The sequence below is a fragment of the Chiloscyllium plagiosum genome, unplaced genomic scaffold (assembly GCF_037043375.1).
Source record: "Chiloscyllium plagiosum isolate Xiang-an unplaced genomic scaffold, Cpla_swu_hap1 HiC_scaffold_15, whole genome shotgun sequence".
Classification (NCBI taxonomy): domain Eukaryota; kingdom Metazoa; phylum Chordata; class Chondrichthyes; order Orectolobiformes; family Hemiscylliidae; genus Chiloscyllium; species Chiloscyllium plagiosum.
This window is the reverse complement of record NW_028270153.1, coordinates 37,784,807-37,804,453: the sequence shown is the minus strand read 5'-3', so window position 1 is coordinate 37,804,453 and position 19,647 is coordinate 37,784,807. Positions and strand designations below refer to the sequence as shown.

At 39.1% G+C, this 19,647-nt stretch overlaps 1 protein-coding gene across 1 annotated transcript in view; it reads right to left on the bottom strand.

Moving 5' to 3' along the window:
- Positions 1-11,910: 11,910 nt before the first annotated feature.
- Positions 11,911-19,647, bottom strand: part of prex1 (phosphatidylinositol-3,4,5-trisphosphate-dependent Rac exchange factor 1) — a 224,052-nt gene continuing 216,315 nt past the window's right edge. Inside the window, exons 40-41 of the mRNA XM_043710358.2 lie at positions 16,637-16,681; positions 11,911-15,494 (exon numbers count right to left, since the gene is read on the bottom strand). Coding sequence (XP_043566293.2) covers positions 16,639-16,681 — 43 coding nt within the window. The 3' untranslated portion in view covers positions 11,911-15,494; positions 16,637-16,638. The remainder of the gene's footprint in view (positions 15,495-16,636; positions 16,682-19,647) is intronic.

The window sequence follows — 19,647 nt, the reverse complement described above, 5'->3', positions numbered from 1 at the left end:
TCCTGGTTGCGGGGAAGTGCAGCTTCAACAGGGGACCCAGCCTCAGTGGTCTGTCGGTGGGGTGGGCCCACCTTTGAAGAGATGGCACCTGAAGAGAATGGTGACTGATGTTGGTTGGCTGGCACAGTGCTTGGCGGCCCATGGTAGAGGCGGCAGAGTGAAGGTGGACTTGCTTTCAGCTTTGTCGTTTTATTCTTGAATTATTCAATTGGCACAAGATTGTGGTGACAGTTGAAGCTTTTCACTGTATCTTACCGTGTCATTCATTTTAGAGTACAAGTGACAATAAATCATCATTCATTCTTTGCTCTGGAAGGAGTTGTGGGATTGTGGCAAAAGTTGAGAATTGTGTAAAATATGCAACATAAAGGGTTAAAGTCTATTTCACTCACAAAGTAACATTTCAATTCACTTGAACAGAGAAGGGAACAAGGAAAAGTATAAGAATATATCTTCGAACCCTCCTCCGCATCAAAAATATATGCCATTTTCATGCCTCTGTTCAAACAAAATCTGCACTGCCAAAATAAGATGGAGAAATAAAGTCCTTTCAGAAACCTATACTTTGTTAGCAAGGCTTCACATAGTAACAGAAACAAAATTCTGATTAAGTGACTGCAATGCAAATCTTACATCCGTAACTATTTACAACAGCCAGCTGGAAGGCACAGTAACAGAATGACTTTGCATCTAATTTAGAAATTGAATCTAACTCTTAGACAAAAGTAACTCTCAGATTAGCAATTTTGATCATTCAATTTTAGCTCTCATTTAAATGTAAAATATTGACCAGGAAAGCAGAAATTGGCATTTGAATACATAATGATCAAATACAACGTTAATCCAAGACAAAAAAGTTGTTTAATAAGCTTGCTGGAGCAGCAAAGACCAAAAAAGTACTGCTACCATTTTAAATTTCTCTTTAGCTTGACATTTTCGCTCTTCATTTTCAGAATTTGTTTCTAGCCTTCACTGACCATAACCTGGCAGTTTTTTTTAAATTTGAAGATTGTGAACAACTAACAATCACTTGGGCAGCAGATGTGGAAGCTTTTGCCTCTCAGGTTACTTACAATATACCAGGGACACTAATGGAAAACATGTGTAAAAGCTACTGTTGATCGAATCTAAACATGGTTTAATACATGGCACAAAGATGCAAAAGAAAATGAACCAACTTATGATCAGGGCTGGAGGGATAAATGAGTTGATGTTACTCCCAACTGGTGAATTGTTTTGATAACCTCAGCCAATGCTGTAGAGTAGCCTAATTCTCTGCTGAGTTGGCCCTTGGAATCTTTGAACTTTTAAAAAAATGTATCTGCTGTCCCTGTTCTTTGAGATGGTGGTGCTTTTAGAAGGTACTGTCCAACAATCTTTGGTGAATTTTTGCAGTGCAACCTGTAGATAACTATATTACTAAATTACAGACCATTGATTACCACACTTTGTGTCTGTGCCATCAAATCTCTGCATGATGTTGGATTAAGACTCACCAATCTCAGCTATGGTAATAGTTGCCAAATGTTGTCACAAAATACAACATTATATCATATATCGCACAGTACTTTCGAACTGATCAGTGACATGATCGTATTTCCTAAGTGGAAGGGTCCCTAGAGGATCATGGACAGATGAACATGTTTTAGCTCTTAATGCGTTGTACACATGCCTGGCTCAGCACAGAAGGGAACATGGCAAGTCATTGCTGGGTATTTTCAAATGGAAAATTATGTGAGTTAGAGCATGAACAATGTGAATGAGGTCAAAAACATATCCCATCCATGTAAAACAGATGTTTGGCACTATGGTATTACCCAGTTCCGCTTCACCCACAATGACTTCAATTCGTTTGGTGTGGCTTTGGGAATCTTCTGCACTGTGTCTGCAGATGCATCTTGAAATTTCCTCACATTCAGAACTTTTTAATTATTTCAGCAACTTCTGTTGCATTAAAGCAAAATAACTTCTGCAAATCTGAATTTTAAAAAAAAAATGAAGATAACACACAGCAACATCAAACATTTTATAATATGTTTTAAACCAAGTGCCCACTTTGCACCCGATCATTATTTCACTTCCTTCACTTGGTCACTTCTCTCTATCCAAAGACTTACATCTGCTGATTGCTAGTAGTATTGGTGGGAGGTGAGTGATTTTGGTGGAATCCAAAGTGAACATCAATGAGTAATTGATTGATGAGTAGGTGTCACTTGACAGCATGTCGGTGGTCGAGAGAAAGTTGATAGGATCATCATTCAGTTGAGATACTCACAATCATTTTAGCCTGAAAGAGTCCACTCCAACAACACTCATAAAACTTGAAACCATCCAGGATAAAGCAGCTCACTTGATTAACACAAATCCACAAGCATCCACTCCCACCACTACTGATGTTCAGTGTGTGTTATCTACGGGTTGCACTGCAAATATTCACCAAAGATTGTTGGACAGTGCCTTCTAAAAGCACCACCATCTCAAAGGATAGGGACAGCAGATATTTGGGAACACCATCACCTGTAAGTTCCCCTCCAAACCACGCACCACCCTGAATTGGAAATATATCCCAATCCCTTCACGGCAGTTGGCTCCTCCAAAAAGCGGAACCTCCAGATGCTTCTATCTGAAACCTAATGCATCCCAAAATACTCTGCTCATAAAACTCATCCAGTGAAATCAATTCCCATTATTTTCCAGGAAATCTCTCTCATTGTGTTGAAAAAAGGGTACAGAAATATTTACAATTTAATCATTAAACTACTTCACAGAAACAGATTAAACTCACACGCCACTAGTTCCAAATCTAAACCCTGAAATAAATATTAATGTATATATAAATCATATAACTTACTTCATGAAAGTTGCACAGACATATGAAAGAAAAAAGAATTGGAAATGATAAGCTAAAAGACTGAGATGAAGTAGATAGAATGTAAAGAAACTCAAGACATTGGAATTAAGCCAATGACCTGCTTTTATGTTGTTTTTTATTCTACACAACACAACCATCTTCGCTTACCCAATCTGTGCTAGGATTCACCTACACTGTCGAAAAAGTTTAATTGTGTTGTGGGAAGCTACTCATGTTGCCGTAATTTTCTAATAAAAGATATGAAGCTGCACCAAATTCCTGGGCTGCAATTATTTCCATATGGAACAATCATTCTTGCTTTTTTGGCTATTGGCTATAGTGCAACATTCATAAAAAAAAGTACATTAATTTTAGAACAGTTAGGGGAAATGAGGTCTAGTAATCTATAAATAATTATGGGCAGACCAACTTGCTTTTATGAAACATAATGAAGCTTTAAAATACATCATGCCAGCAATTCTCTTTAATGACCAATCGCAAAAATACATAGATCATAGAGTAGCTGGGGCCTACAGTGACAGTAATTTAGTTTTATATAGTGCTTTGAGCATAGAGTCAAGAAAATATAAATCACAGATAAAGAAACAGACATGAGTTTTGAGAAGGTGTTTAAAAGGTGGAGAGGCGTGGAGGGGAGAGGTTGGTTGTTTAAGAAGTAAAAGTTGCAGCTTTGTGCTTTCTGGCAAATTTGTGGTGAAGAGAAATGGTATGCATAGAATTCTTGATTTGGAAAACTGTTAGAAAGGACATACAAAGTCAGAAGTCACATGACACCAGGTTATAGTCCAACAGGCTTTTTTCAAATCACAAGCTTTCAGAGCACTGCTCCTTCATCAGCTGAGTATGGAGCCAATGTGTTCCAATACAGGCAAAGGGTGGGACCACATCTTGTGAACAATGCATAGGATTAAGAGGAAAAAGGAAGGTTTAAGGTAGATATCAAGGCATCAAAACAGTAGAACCCCAAGATGACAAAAAAAAACTGAGGGTGTGACAAATGGTGAGCCTGAGATTATGGAGAATATAGACGGGCTGACCAGTATCAAATAAATTCCATCCACATAATTGTGAGGTGATGAACTTCAGCAGGACCTTCAGCAAAGGATTGAATGATGAATGGTTGGATCCTGGAAAGCATGGAGGATCAGAGGGACCTTGGTACATGTATACCAGTCTGTTAAAGTGTCAGGGCAGGTAAATAAAGTAGGTAAGAAGGCATATGCCTTTATTAGGCCGAGGCATAGAGTTTAAGAGCTGGGAGGTTATGATGGAACTGTATCAAAAATGGTTAGGCCACAACTAGAGTATTAAGTGCAGTTCTGGAATCCACATTATAGGAAGGATGTGATAGCACTGGGGGAACCATACTATAAATAGAAACGCTAACAAACTTGCTCAATGGTCACAGACACCCTATGACAATGCAAAAATAAAAGTCGATTACTCAGAAAAGAGCAGCAACCTTTGAACTGCTTGCAGTGTCCAGCATTTCAATCTTGGCCCTGGCTCTCCTCAACATTATCAACAAATGTTTATCGAGTGCCAGAAAGTTATTTAAATGAGTTGGGCCTTGTGTTTTCCAGTTACATCAGCTCAGTTCCGCACCAACATAGTTTGTAACGTACTGAGCCAGTTTATCCACAAAGTTAAAATGGAAAACAGGAGCAGTAAAGTGCTATCGGCTACGTCCCTTGTTTGATGCATAATAGTACAACCATCCCAACATTCAAATAACTGTGAGCATCAACTGAAAAAAAGATCAAATTTATTAAATGGAATCAAAGAGAAAAAGATTGTTGTGGGGTGGGGAATGCTTTCCTGACAAAATAAATTGCGCAAAATAAATTTTGAAGATTCTATTTCAAATTTCAAACCACAGAAATCACATCCCAATTAAAAAAAAAGTTGTGAAATGTGATCTCAGACATCTCAGGGACAGTATAGTAAGGAAGATTGACGTTGTTTTGTGTAGTGAAGAGCACAGTCCAGATGGCTATGTTGCCTGCCTGGAGTCAGGATTCGGGACATCTGTTCATTTCTGGATAGAAACTTATAGTGAGACTAGGAGGATCTAGTCATGGTTCATGTAGGTAGCAATGACAGAACAAAAGAAGTTCTGCACAGTGTGAGGTAAACAGTATTATTTATTATCAATTATTACAAGTTTGGATTCATGGATTCTGGGTTACTGAGGGATATGTGTTTTCTTGTGTGTCAGAAGTTAATAATTAACTTGTACATATCTCTATAGCCATGGTGCTTTCTTTAAAAACTGTTTTTGGAGGCCTAGTTTTAGAATTAATTTGTCTTTGTGGATATTGGTGGGTTCTATGACAAAACAGGATAAAAGCAGGGATGTACTTCTGAGGCTTTATAAAACTCTGGTCAGACCACATTTAGAGTAAGCAATTTTGGGCCCCTTACCTCAGGAAGGATGTGTTGGCCCTGGTGTCGGACCAGAGAAGGTTCACGAGAATGATCCCAGGAATAAAAGCCTTAACATATGAGGAACGTGTGAGGACCCTGGGTCTGTACTCGATGGAGATTAGAAGGATGGGGGGGTGGGGGGGTGGGGGGGTTTGATTGAAACTTACAGAATATTGAACAGTCTGGATAGAGTGGACATTGGGAAGATGTTTTCATTGGCAGGAGAGATGAAGGCCTGAGGACACAGTCTTGGAGTGAAGGGAAGACCCTTTAGAACAGAGATAAAGAGAAACTTCTTTAGGCAGAGAATGGTGAATCATTGCCGTGGAGGCCAGATCATTGGATGTACTTAAAACAGATATAGATAAGTTACAGATTGTCAAATCAAACGTTATGGGGAGAAAGTGGGAAAATGGCGTTGACAAACCTATCAGCCATGATCGAATGGTGGAGCAGACTCAATGGGAGGAATGGTGTAATTTCTGCTCCTCTTATGATCTTATGGCCAAAGTTCCAATTTAGAAGGTCAGAAGAAGTTTCTTAAGTCTGAGAGAAAGATAACTTCGATAGATTTTCTTTTAGTTTTACTTTGAGTTTTGAACAGTCCTGTGAAATACTTAAAGACAGCTATATAGATCAGTTCTCCTGAGAAGGGAAAGATATAGTGAAATTAGATTAACTTTGAGTAAACGGTTAGTGTTATTACCAGCCTAGAGGTGTTGGTATAAAATGGTGAAGAGAATGGTTAAAGCTGAGCATATTTAAGCTCAAGTATATAATAGCTCCACAAAGAAGTTATCTGCAGCTCCAATTTCTAAATTAAAGTCACAAATGATTTAAAACATCTGAGGTGTTAGAGACAGGAACTTTGGTGTGAGTACTATCTGTGTGGTGTTTCAGGTACTACACAAAAACTATTGCTTCTTTTTTAACTTTATAAAAGCATGTTTTGGACCAATACTTATACTCTGTGATTAAAAATCTTTGCGTTTGAGTCATAGTAGATAGTTTGATTTCTCTTTTATCTTCTTCTTTTTTGTTAATAAACACTGTTTTACTGTGAAAGTAAAATCTGCAGCATTCATAATTTTGTAAAAACAAAAGAAATTCTAATCTATCAAGACAGGTGTTGACCTGAGATCTGACTCGTCTGGCACTGGCATCAGCTGGGATTAATACAAAAGTCAGAATGAGGAAGCAAGTTTCAAAAAATCAGAATGTCAAATGCCATAATTTCTGCATTATTACCTGTGCCATATGCAAATTGGCATAGAGTAAATCAGGTTAGAGAGATGAATGCATGGTTAGTGTTGGAGATAGGTTTCAATTCATGGGGCACTGGCACTAGCATTGGAGAAATTGAGATCTATACTGTCACGAAGGGAATTAAGTACAAAAGTAGGAAATTATATTCAGTTAAACACAGGACTGTTATGTCTGCATTTGGAATATTGTGCACAGTATTGATCATCTTACTTAAGGAAGGATGGAAATGTGTTGGAGGTAGTTCAGAGAAGATTTACAGGATTAATACCCAGAACTAGGGACAATGGTGGGTTGACTTATGATGAAAGGTTGACTTATGATCAAAACATACAAGATTCTGAGAGGTCTGGATGGAGAAAGAATGTTTATTCTTATGGGGGTATCTAGAATGAGGGGTCACTTTCAAGATCAAGGGTTGCCCATTTAAAACAGAGGTTAGGTAATTCTTTCCTTTTCAGAGGGACACAATTCTTTGAAGCACTCATGCGGAAAAGGTAGTGGAAGTTGAGCCCTTGAAATTTTTTAAGGCAGAGGAACATAGATTATTAATAATGAAGGGAACGAATAGTTATCAGAGACAGTTGGGAGAGTTCATTAAGATTGTAATCCGATTAGCCACAATCTTATGGAATGCTGGAATATGCTCAATGGAGGGACTGGCCTCCTTCTGCTCCTAATTTATAAATTCATATGTAAGTTCATAAAAATGAAACAAATAATTGAATTATATTGGGAAGAAAGGTTTAAAAAAATGGGAAAGCTGAAGGAAAATGGAGAACAGGAGAAACAGAACGATGGAACAAATAAAATGTTTCACAGTGCAAAATAGGTAGCTGTGTTCAGGCCACTGAGCCAAGGGCTCATCCACTTTTCTTTTCTTCCTTTTTACTTTAGCTTTTCTTTTTCTTTCAAGACTTTCCGCTTACCGTTTTACCTCAGGTGTACAAGCGAGAGCAGGCTCTGTGCAGAATGGTGGACAAAGATGGCGGAGTGGGCCCGGGGAGCGGTGAGACAGAGTTAATGACAAAGGAGAAGACATCTAGCAGTGGCGGCAGCAACACCAGGATGAGGTGGGCACAGTTCCACCCCAGCCCGAGGTAACCCAGTGAGCGAGGAGCAGGTCCAAGGCTTAATCCCCTGGTCCAGACTCACAGACTGAGCTGAGAGTTCAGGTCCGCGGCTAGGCCTGGAAGCCTGACAGCGGAGGCAGCGAGTTTTATCCCAGCGCAGGACTCTGGGACACCGGCAGCGGCAGCAGCAAGCGAGGTCAGCCCAGCGTGAACTCATGGTACCGGAGAGTGGGTACTCTTTGTTCCAGTAATGGCAACGTAGTGAAGCATGGTTGCAGTAATGTCATCAGTTTAGCAGCAGGAATATGAGGCATTGGGATGGAAGAGCCTGAATCCAGGCCTATGGCTGAGCTTCAAGATTGATGAGGGCAGAACAGTAGATGATATTAACTTGGGCTTTAGTAAAGCCTTTGATAAAGTTCCATGTGGTAGATATCCAATCCCTCTACACCTCCATCCGCCATGACCAGGGCCTCCAAGCCCTCCGTTTTTTCCTCTCCCGACGTCCCAAACAGTACCCTTCCACTGACACGCTCATTCATTTGGCCGAACTGGTCCTCACCCTTAACAGTTTCTCCTTCGAATCCTCCCACTTCCTCCAGACCAAAGGGGTAGCCATGGGCACATGTATGGGCCCAGCTATGCCTGCCTCTTGTTGGCTACGTAGAACAGTCGATCTTCCGTAATTACACCAGCACCACTCCCCACCTCTTCCTCCGCTACATTGATGATTGCATTGGCGCCACCTCGTGCTCCCGCGAGGAGGTTGAGCAATTCATCAACTTCACCACTACATTCCACCCTGACCTTAAATTTACCTGGACCATCTCTGCCACATCCCTCCCATTCCTGGACCTCTCCATCTCCATTAATGATGACCTACTTGACACTGACACTTTTTTACAAACCCACCGACTCCCACAGCTACCTGGATTACACCTCTTCCCATCCTACCTCCTGCAAAAATGCCATCCCGTATTCCCAATTCCTCCGCCTCTGCTGTATCTGCTCCCAGGAGGACCAGTTCCACCACATAACACACTAGATGGCCTCCTTCTTTAGAGACCGCAATTTCCCTTCCCACATCGTTAAAGATGCCCTCCAACGCATCTCGTCCACATCCCGCACCTCCACCCTCAGACCCCACCCCTCCAACCGTAACAAGGACAGAACGCTCCTGGTGCTCACCTTCCACCCTACCAACCTTCACATAAACCAAATCATCCGCCGACATTTCCGCCACCTCCAAAAAGACCCCACCACCAGGGATATATTTCCCTCCCCACCCCTTTCCGCCTTCTGCAAAGACCGTTCCCTCCATGACTACCTGGTCAGGTCCACGCCCCCCCTCCCATCCTGGCACCTTCCCCTGCCACCACAGGAACTGCAAAGCCTGCGCCCACACCTCCTCCCTCACCTCCATCCAAGGCCCTAAAGGAGCCTTCCACATCCATCAAGGTTTTACCTACACATCCACTAATATCATTTATTGTATCCATTGCTCCCGATGCGGTCTCCTCTACATTGGGGAGACTGGATGCCTCCTAGCAGAGCGCTTTAGGGAACATCTCCGGGACACCCGCACCAATCAACCACACCGCCCTGTGGCCCAACATTTCAACTCCCCCTCCCACTCTGCCGAGGACATGGAGGTCCTGGGCCTCCTTCACCGCCGCTCCCTCACCACCAGACGCCTGGAGGAAGAACGTCTCATCTTCCGCCTCGGAACACTTCAACCCCAGGGCATCAATGTGGACTTCAACAGTTTCCTCATTTCCCCTTCCCCCACCTCACCCTAGTTCCAAACTTCCAGCTCAGCACTGTCCCCATGACTTGTCCTACCTGCCTATCTTCTTTTCCACCTATCCACTCCACCCTCCTCTCTGACCTAGCACCTTCATCCCCACCCCATTCACCCATTGTACTCTTTGCTCTCCTCCACCACCCTCCTCTCTGACCTATCACCTTCATCCCCTCCCCCACTCACCGATTGTACTCTATGCTACTTTCTTCCCACCCCCACCCTCCTCTAGCTTATCTCGCCACGCTTCAGGCTCTCTGCCTTGATTCCCGATGAAGGGCTTTTGCCCGAAACATCGGTTTTACTGCTCCTCGGGTGCTGCCTGAACTGCTGTGCTCTTCCAGCACCACTAATCCAGAATCTGGTTTCCAGCATCTGCAGTCATTGTTTTTACCTAATTAATAAAGTAAGATCACATGGGATTCAGGGTGAGCTTGCCAATTGGATACAAAATTGGTTTAATGGTAGGAGACAGAGAGTGATGGTGAAGATTAGTTTTTCTGACAAGAGGACTGTTACTAGCAGTGTTCCACAGGGATCAGTGCTGGGTCCATGCATATAAATGATTTAGATGAGAATATAAAAAGCATGGTTAGTAATTTTATGGGTAACACCAAAATTGGTGGTATAGTGGACAGTGAAGACGGTTATGTAAGATTACAAAGAGATCTTGATCAATTGGCTGAGGACTGGCAGATGGAATTTAATTTGGATAAATGCAAAGTATTGCATTTTGGTAAAGCAAACAAGGGCAGAATTTATACAATAGGGCCTTGGGTAGTGCTGCAGAACAGAGAGACTTGGGAGTTCAGATACATAATTCTTTGAAGTTAACATCACATGTGGACAGAGTGGTTAAGGCGACATTTAGCATGCTTTCCTTCAGTGCTCAGTCGTTTGAGCATAGGAGTCGGGATGTTATGTTGAGGTTGTATAGGATATTGGTGTGGCCTCTTCTGGAGTACTGCGTCCAGCTCTGGTCACCCTGTTAAGGGAAATATATTATTAAGCTGAAGAGGGTTCAGAAAAATGTTGCTGGGAATGAAGGGGTGAAGTTATAAGGATAGGATGGTACTTTTTTCATTGGAATCTACATGATTGAGGGATGACCTTACAGAGGTTTATAAAATGAGAGGTGAATGACGTATTTTTCCCTAGGATGGGGGATTTCAAGACTAGGGGGCATATTTTTAAGGTGAGATGAGAAAGATTTTAAAAAGACAAAAGGGACAACGCGTTTACACAGACAGTGGTGCATATGTGGAATGAACTTCCAGAGCAATTAGTGGATGTAGGCACATTTATCACATTTAAAAGATGTTTGGATAAGTACACAAATAGGAACGGTTTGGAGAGATATGGGCCAGGAGCATGCAGAAGGGATCACTTTTAACTTGGGATTATGGTCAGCATGGACTGGTTGGTCCAAAGGGTTTGTTTCCATGCCGTAAAACTCCAACTCTAAAAGCAGGAGCTGTTCCAAAGACCACTAACTTTATTGAGATAAGACTATATGATGAACCGTACTGTTTTAATTTTCTGGTTCGATATTTGTATGTTTTGGTCTATTTTCTTTGTTTTAAGATGGCACTGGAGAGCGGTGACACTAAACAACACTTTTCACTGTATTTGTGACAATAAATCAAATCAATAAAGATCTTGCAACTTGCTTCTGGTCCTCCTCTTTGTAACGTCTCTAATTCCATTCTCTGGTACAATCCCATAGATGTTTGCACTCATTTTTAATGCAAGAAATCACCTTTAAACCTCTTTTAATGACAGCACTTAAACTAAAGAGACAACAAAAATAAGTTTGTCCAGGATAGTGTAAATTGTCTTAGATCCATCAGCAAAGTATGAACCGACTTTGCACGAACATCACAACAGAGACATCACTGCTGAGTCCTGCTCAGAGGCTGTTCAGATCAGCATCCATTGCCTGCTACAGCACATGGTTTCTGCTGATCTTTCAAAGGACCTTTCTGGTTTTTTCTTTGCCACAATGTAAATTATCTTGAGAGTTCCAGTGATGTTTTATTACAGAATAAAGACAACACCACCTTGTCAAGGACAGAGAAAATGACTGGGTAAGCATGGCTCATGGCAGGTTTGAATCTAAATTCGGAGAAAGAGAGGACTGCAGATGCTGGAGAAGTCAGAATCGAAAAGGGTGGCGCTAGAAAAGCACAGCAGGTCAGGCAGCATGCAAGGAGAAGGAGAATCAGTATTTCGGCATAAACCTGATGAAGGGCTAACACCCAAAATTTGACTCTCCTGCTCCTTGGATGCTGCCTGACCTGCTGTGCTTTTCCAGTGCCACCCTTTTTGACTCTTCAGTCTATATTAACGTATGAAAAGAAATAAACTACAGTTCACCTGGACTGTTATATGTATGAATATTTCCAAATCTTATTAAGGTTTTACTGGACTGTTATCTTTGAGATATGCAGTTAAGAAGCAGGTACAGCCTCATAATTGTTACGAAAATCTTTATTGGTGACAAAGTAGCTACATTGCAAATGGTCTACAATTCTTATTTTCATAATGACATTAAATGTCTCTAATTCCTTTGACTTCAGTAATATTAACAGAAAGATGCAGAATTAAATAGGGAAGGTTGCAAACAGTAAAAGATACTATTCAACCACTGTTTTCACTTTATCAATTTAGTCATATAATGTAAATCTCTTTTTCACTTCACAAATGATCAATTATTCCACTTCCTTTGCTTGTGACATTGATGATTTTAAGATGAGAATCAGTAACACTTCAGGGTTCAGTGGCCATGTTTTGAATAAAGAAGTCATTACATCAGTTAGCACACTTGAAAGGAGCATGCAGCTAATCCCAGCACGTTCCATCCCCTACACAGCACTAACTTACATTTTTGCAGTGATTTGCTGCAACATGCTTATTTAAAAGTGCTATTAAAGTCCACTCTGCAAATACATTTCAGTTCTGTCATTGACAGAAACTCATGCAACAGATCAAAGATATAAACAGAAAATGGCTTAAAATCTTTGTTACAAAAAAGATACATAATTTCAGGAAGTCAACTTGTATCTTGTGGAATGATTAACGTATTGGACATTTCAATAAGAAAGCATGCAGTGATTGATCATCCACTGCTATAGATATTTTGGGATAGTAAATTATTTCTTTAAATATTATGCAGTTTAATTATGAAAGGAAAACAGGATTAAAGGCACATACACCCTTAAATGTAAATAAAAATTTATTTGCTAACAGGTTAAAACTGACAATCTAACTACTTCAATAAAATAGCATTTAAAATTAAACACTCACTGTACAACTGTAGAATTACAGAACAAAAACTACATCATGAACCTGATGTATTTACAACATTAGCAAAACAATGGTTACTAGCATTATACACAAAAATGGCTTTGTCAAATTTTAATTAGTCACTGGATGGAAGTGCACCTCTTCCTTGCAGATCTTTGATAAAGAAAGTATTGCACTGGTCATGACAGAAACTGTTACAAGGGCTTGGTCCCTTCATCTAAAATCAGGAGAATTGATTGTCTTAATTTTACAGATCTGTGAATTGATATCTTGCAAAGAAGAGGTGCAATCTAGGACTTGAAGTGAAACATAATTGTGTTAATGTTCCTGAATGTTTAAAACAAGTAATTGCATCATACCAGTAAACAGAGATTAGACAAAAGTCAGAATAACTATGTACCACTCTCTGTTTGTGCAGAACTAAGCATTTTATATTGAGTATGTAACTGTACGTAAAGTTTTTTATTAACAGCAAGTTTAGTTATGACATACATTTACTAATTGAGATCCAAATTCAATGGATTCATTTTCTACTGAATTTAATCATCATATTATACTTGACTTAAATACAGGCTGAGCAGACACACTTGAAATCACATGAAGCTGCTAAAATATTCACTTTGATCAAGATGAAATTTTAAATATTGTCTGGTCCAATTTCAAATTTTCTTTTAATTTGGAATTTTAGTCTGGTACATGGTGAGTTAAGAAAACAATGATTTTTAAGCTGCAATGAATTAATATTGTGTAATGTAGGAAAAATGATTTGGGAGCCAGTTAAAAATGCTTATTATTTCTTAATCAAGTTATTCATTGTGCAAAGAAAAAGTTCCACACAGTGCCTAGGCTGAATCTATAAAAGCTGTGACTTGCTAGGCGAACAAGGGGAAAAGAAAAGTGTCTTGATTGCAATCCAGTGGCCTCTGGTGGAAAATTTGCCTGTGTGGAGCCTGGCTTAAGACAGACTCAACTATGAGAACTTCTGCCAAAAATCCCCATCTCACCTAAGAAATGAACACTTTCAGGAAATGAGATCTTGGGTGACAACTTATGTGCTCATATCCAGCAAGCACCTTCAGGAGAAAAGAGAATATTGGGTGAGGATGATTAAAGAAGAATTTTTGAAAACTACTGCATTTTCATAGTATTCATCACATAGATTCAGTCACATTAAGGTATCAAGGTAATACTGTATCTACTCAAGTAAAAGTCTGGAATTTTCCATATATCTTGTGTAAAAGTTCACCCTGGTTCTTCACAGACAACAGACCAATATTTGTGAGTCAAGGTATTATCCTGTACATAAATGTTACGATGAGGAAATGGATTTTTTTATGCTTATTGTACATTTTGATGTACAATTCACACCAAAACTGGCATGAAAATTTAAGATGCATCAGGTCAGAGTCAGGTGACAACTTCCCTTTCTGTGCAGCTCAGGTAACCTCAGTTCCCTGTAGCACTCATGGAATACAATCATATTACTGTAACTTATTTTTTTTTCTTTATTCAAAGAGAGATAATTTGGGCTTCTGCTAATGATGGAATATTTTGGACTGTAGCATGAATTTCAGGCCCTCAAAAAGTAGTATCCATGTAATAGTTGAGCCCATAAATTTAACCTTAAAAATTAGTCTAAAAAATTTGACTTTGACACGCATATACACGGTATATCCATTAAAATTCTGTAGGGTATAGGACTAAATTACTACCAGTCTGCACCAAAATAACACAAGGAATATCAAAGACTGTTTAAATCTAGCACTGAAAGGAAGCAAAGCCTTTCTGCTGATGAAAGGAATTAAGACTTTTCATGTGATGGCTCAACTGAACTAAGTATCGTGTGCATTGCACAAAGGTTAAGTCACATATTTCTCAATTAATTACAAAATATACTGCTTTGGTGAACATGGAGAAGATGATTAATTGAGTGATGTAATGCTCTGTTCTCTGAACTACAGACAGTACAGGAAATGACCGGATCAGAAATCATGAAATGTTAGGAAAATGAGACTGAACTGGAATTAAATCAAATGCAGTTTTTCTTTTTCACTTTGCTTTTATCATCTTCCTCAATTCTAACCCAAGTTATTATAATTCACAATTTAAATCATGTGTACAAATAAGTAAAGCATTTGCTCAGCCAGTAAAATGGTCAAGTTAACTCCTGAAACAATTATATGAGAAGACATTTTACATTTAAAAGAAAATAGGTTATGACGATAGAATATTTACCATGTTAATACTGAACAAAATTTCAACCTAGCAAAGCAGGTGAATTTCAGGAGCTTATAATTCTAGCTTTAAGGCACTAGAAATGGGCTTCAAAATTTAAGCAATTAACCTTTTGCCCTGAGACAACTGCTTCAACACTTACCTATTGTGCAAATAAACAGAATTTTTTTAAAAAGTTAATTCTAAAACCATAAGTCTCACAAAATAATCTCTTGCTATTTGTGACATAAAACAGAACAACAATTAGCTCAGATTAGATAGTCTTCAAATAATTCTACCCACGATATTAGCAATTTCAAACTGAAAACTTTGAGATGTGCAGAAGTTAAAATAATGTGGTCCATAATCTGTCTTTTTCTTTGTTACATGTCTGTTAGACTCCAGTTCGTCCCTTATTTATCCAGGTCAACAGGTTTTGAGTCACTTGGTATTGTGACAGAAGAATTTTGAATTAAGTACTGAAATTAGATGTAAACATAAACTTTCATGACTGCAACCGTAGGGAATGTTCAGTCATCTGTTGACATAATTTCAAGAAAAATGCAAATGAATTAATGTTGGACATTTGCCTATTGATACTCAATTAAAACAAAAAGTAGATTGAAATACTGCCAGCCATAACAATAAAGCTAGTTGTGACAAAAATAGAACCATCAGAAATAGTCATATTTACTGGCATCATTTGTAGGATTTGAAACAGGATCCTGCAAGAGTAAGGCAAAACATACAAAACAGGCTGGGGAGCTTTGACAAATTTGAGGTGGTTTAGATTTTAAAGTAATGCTATCCTAAAATGTCAACAGGTTAGTTTTCATTTGAACTCAGCTTGTGTTGATAATAGCTGGTTTTAGTAAGTAAGTGGAACACTGAATTATTGATTCAACAGAACAAACACAATCCGGGCAATTCCAGTAGACCACATTCAATTATGCTGTCTTAGAAGCAACACAAAAAGCATAATAGCAAAGGGTACACTATAATTAAGGGAATCATTACATTGTTTGTTCATTTAAAAATGACTCATTATAGTACGTTATATCAGATGCTCTGGTTAAGCAGAATGATGACAGCCTCTGTAGCTACACAACATAGTTACATGTACAGTACCATAGATGGTCTCATGAGTATATTATATAATGTGTACTTTATATAAAAAAATAGCTGGAGATTCTCTGCTATCCTAATAACCTAATTGTATAGCACCTTACTTCTCTTACAGTCATTTATGTCCAATGCCGTTAGTATCTAAAAACGGTTGGTGCATAGTCTTTAGCTTGAGATGCATATGTAAATCAGTAGAATTCCAACGCTGTCAAAAATATGTGCTTGAACCCTCACTACACTGGCATAAGCCAGTCACCAAGATCCAAAGATTCTATGCATGATGAGGTACGCAAATACAAAAATTCTTAATTTTATAGCGCTTCCATAAGTTATTACAATATAATCAAATATTGATGCAGGTTGGGATAGTCGACTATCACTGTGCTATTAATGGAAATATCGCAAAACAACAGCTCTGTCTCTGTGCAGCTTTCTGTACATACATCGACACTTTACAGTTTGACTGTAACAAAAAACAGACACAATATAATTGTACAATGTCTAACAGCTCTAGCTCTCTGGGAAGTCTTGGAAAGTGTTTACAAGAGAAGTTACTTTCATATGTCTCCATCGGAAGGTGGTTGACAGAGCCGGTATAACCTATGATGAAATAACAGGGATTAGTAACAAAGTGCACTTTCAAATCTACAATCAACTTTATTCTCTAATGAAGAGCAACAACAGCAATACATTCTTTCAATTCAGAGATAAGCACAGTGCAAGGAGAGCAGGTCTTCAGGTTTATAGACCTACAGAACAACTGGTTATGCTACTCGGATTATAAACACATGACACTGAATTGGACAGATTTGAGATTGCTCCGTGGTAGACTTTTGCACTGTTAATTAGTTGTTCAATTGAATCAGGTCCTACATCAGGCTTATAAATGCTAAAAGCAAAGCCAAATACTGACATGTATATCGAATCAAACAATGGTCACAAATAAAGAGAATAGCATTCAGCCTGTCGTACCCGTGCTGGCCTTCTGAAGGGACAACGCAATTAATTCCATTGTTCTGTGCTGTAATTCTGCAATTTTGTTCTTATCCAGTTAATGATCTAATTGCCCTTTGAACATCTCAAGCGACCCTGCTTCCACCACACTCTTAGGCCTTACATTCCAAGTCCCAAGCACTGTGTGAAAATGTTTTTCTTCAGATTGTATTGCTTCTTTGGCCAATACCTTGAATCTGTGCCCTCGGGTTCTCAATCCTTCTCCCAATGGGAACCGTATCTCGAACAAGTCTTCTATTAGCTTCCTCTTCTCTAAAGAGAACAGCCCTAATTTCCCAACCTTTTGACCAACTACAATTCCTCAACTTTGGTAATATTCTTGTGATTTTTTTAAAGCACTATCTTGAATATCTTCACACCCCACGTGTGGTGCAACAATCCAGTTGATATCAAATTAACAGTTTACCCCAAGTTTCTTGCTTTTGTATTCTGTGACTCTATTGATAGCACCTGCTCATTTAATCTGTTCTAATATCGTCAATGATTTATGTAGAAAAATACGCCGGTCCTTTTGCTCCAGCATCCCATGCAGAACTGAACCCTACACTTTGTATTGCTTCTTTATATTTTTCCTACTGAAATTAATCACTTCACAATGTTTTGCATGAAATTCTATCTACTTCTTTACTGCCACATATAGCCTCTGAAATGAAAAATGGAAGTGTGGAAAAAACTCAGCAGGTCTGGCAGCATCCTTGAAGACAGAAACAGAGATATTGTTTCAAATCCTCATTCTGCTTCTTTCTCCACAAATGCTGCTAGATCTGTTGCATTCCTCCAGAACTTTTTATTTTAATTTTGCTTTTATGTTCCTTTGAAATTCTACACTATCCTCCTAATTCACAATATCATTGAGTTTCATATCTGCAAAATTTAAATTTGTGCCCTATACACAAAGTTCTAGTCTATTAATAACAAAGTCTAGGGGTTTGAACATTAATCCACAGGAAACTTTAGTATAAACCATCCTCCAGGTCAAAAAAGAACTAGTCATCACACCCCAGTTTCCTGTGACTCAATTCCAATTTCATATCCATATTTCTACTGTCCTTTTTTAACATGAGTTTTAACTTTTGCTTACAAATCTGTTGTACTCTAACATGACCTTCTTGAATTCCATTTCATTAAAAGCATTTACCCTCATTAACCTTTCCCTTACCTCATCAAAAAACTTAAGCAAGTTAATTAAACATAATTCACCCTTAATAAATCCATGCTGAATGTTCTTAATTGACCAGATTTGCCCAAATGATGATTAATTTTATCTTAAATTATCATTGCTTAGAGCCTCCCCACCTCAAAGGTTAAATTGATTAAGTGGAATTGCTGGGTTTATCTTTACACCCTTTTTGAACAAGAGCAACATTTACAATTCTCCAGTCCTTAAGACAATCAGAAATAGGAGCCGAATTAGGCCATTTGGCCCATCATGGCTGCAATATTTCTCAACCCGTTCTCCTGCCCTCTCCCTGTAACGATTGATCCCTTCACTAATCAAGAATTTACCTATCTCTGTCTTAAATGCAGTCTCAATGGCTTGTACTCCATAGTCTTCTGTGGCAATAAGTTTCACAGATTCATCATTCTCGGGCTGAAGAAATTCCTTCTACCTCAGTTCTAAAGGGTCATCCCTTCACTCTGGGGCTATGTCCTCAGGTTCTACTTTCTCTGACTAGTGGAAACATCCTCTCCAGATCCACTCTATTCAGGCCTCAGTATTCTGTAAATTTTGGATTCCCCCTCATCCTTCTAAACTCCATTGAGTACAGTCCCAGGGTCTCAACAGCTCCTCTTTTGACAAGCAATTGATCTCCAGAATCATTCTTGGAAACCTTCTCTGGACCCCTTCAATGTCAGCACATCTTATCTTAGATACAGGCCTAGAATTGCTCACAATATTCCAATTCTGGCCTGACCGGGGCCTGATACAGCCTCAGCAGTACATCTCTGCTCTTGGATTCCAGCCCTCTTGAAATGAATGCTGATGTTGCATTTCCTGTCATAGTTGCCAGTTGAACTAGGACTCCCAAGTCCCTTTGTGCTTTAGATTTCCAAATCCTTTACCAACGGAGGGTCACCAATGCCTCTATTCTTCCTACTAAATTGCATAAGTCACAATTTCCCACATTATATTCCATCTGTCATTTCTTTGCTCACTTTCCTAGCCTGTCAAATTCCTTCTGTAGTTTCCCTGCCTCCTTAACACTACCTGTCTCACCATCTTTCTTTGTGTCATCTGCAAATCTAGCAACAGTGCCCTCAGTTCCCCTGGCACCAGCCCTGAATTTAAGGAAAATTAGATAGTTATGGTCAATGCCTATGTAATTTTAATTCACATTTCTCTCAATATCCTTGGATCCATCTCATCCAGTCTTAGAACTTTATTAACCTTTAGGACAGACGACCAATCAAATTCCATTTCCTTAACTTCAAGTTTCAATTTCAAAACTCCTAGTGTTTGAATTACCAACAACTTGGCCTGGGCAACATCTTGTTAAAGACAGATGCAAAATATTCATGTCATACCCCAGTCTCTTCTCAAGTTCCATGCC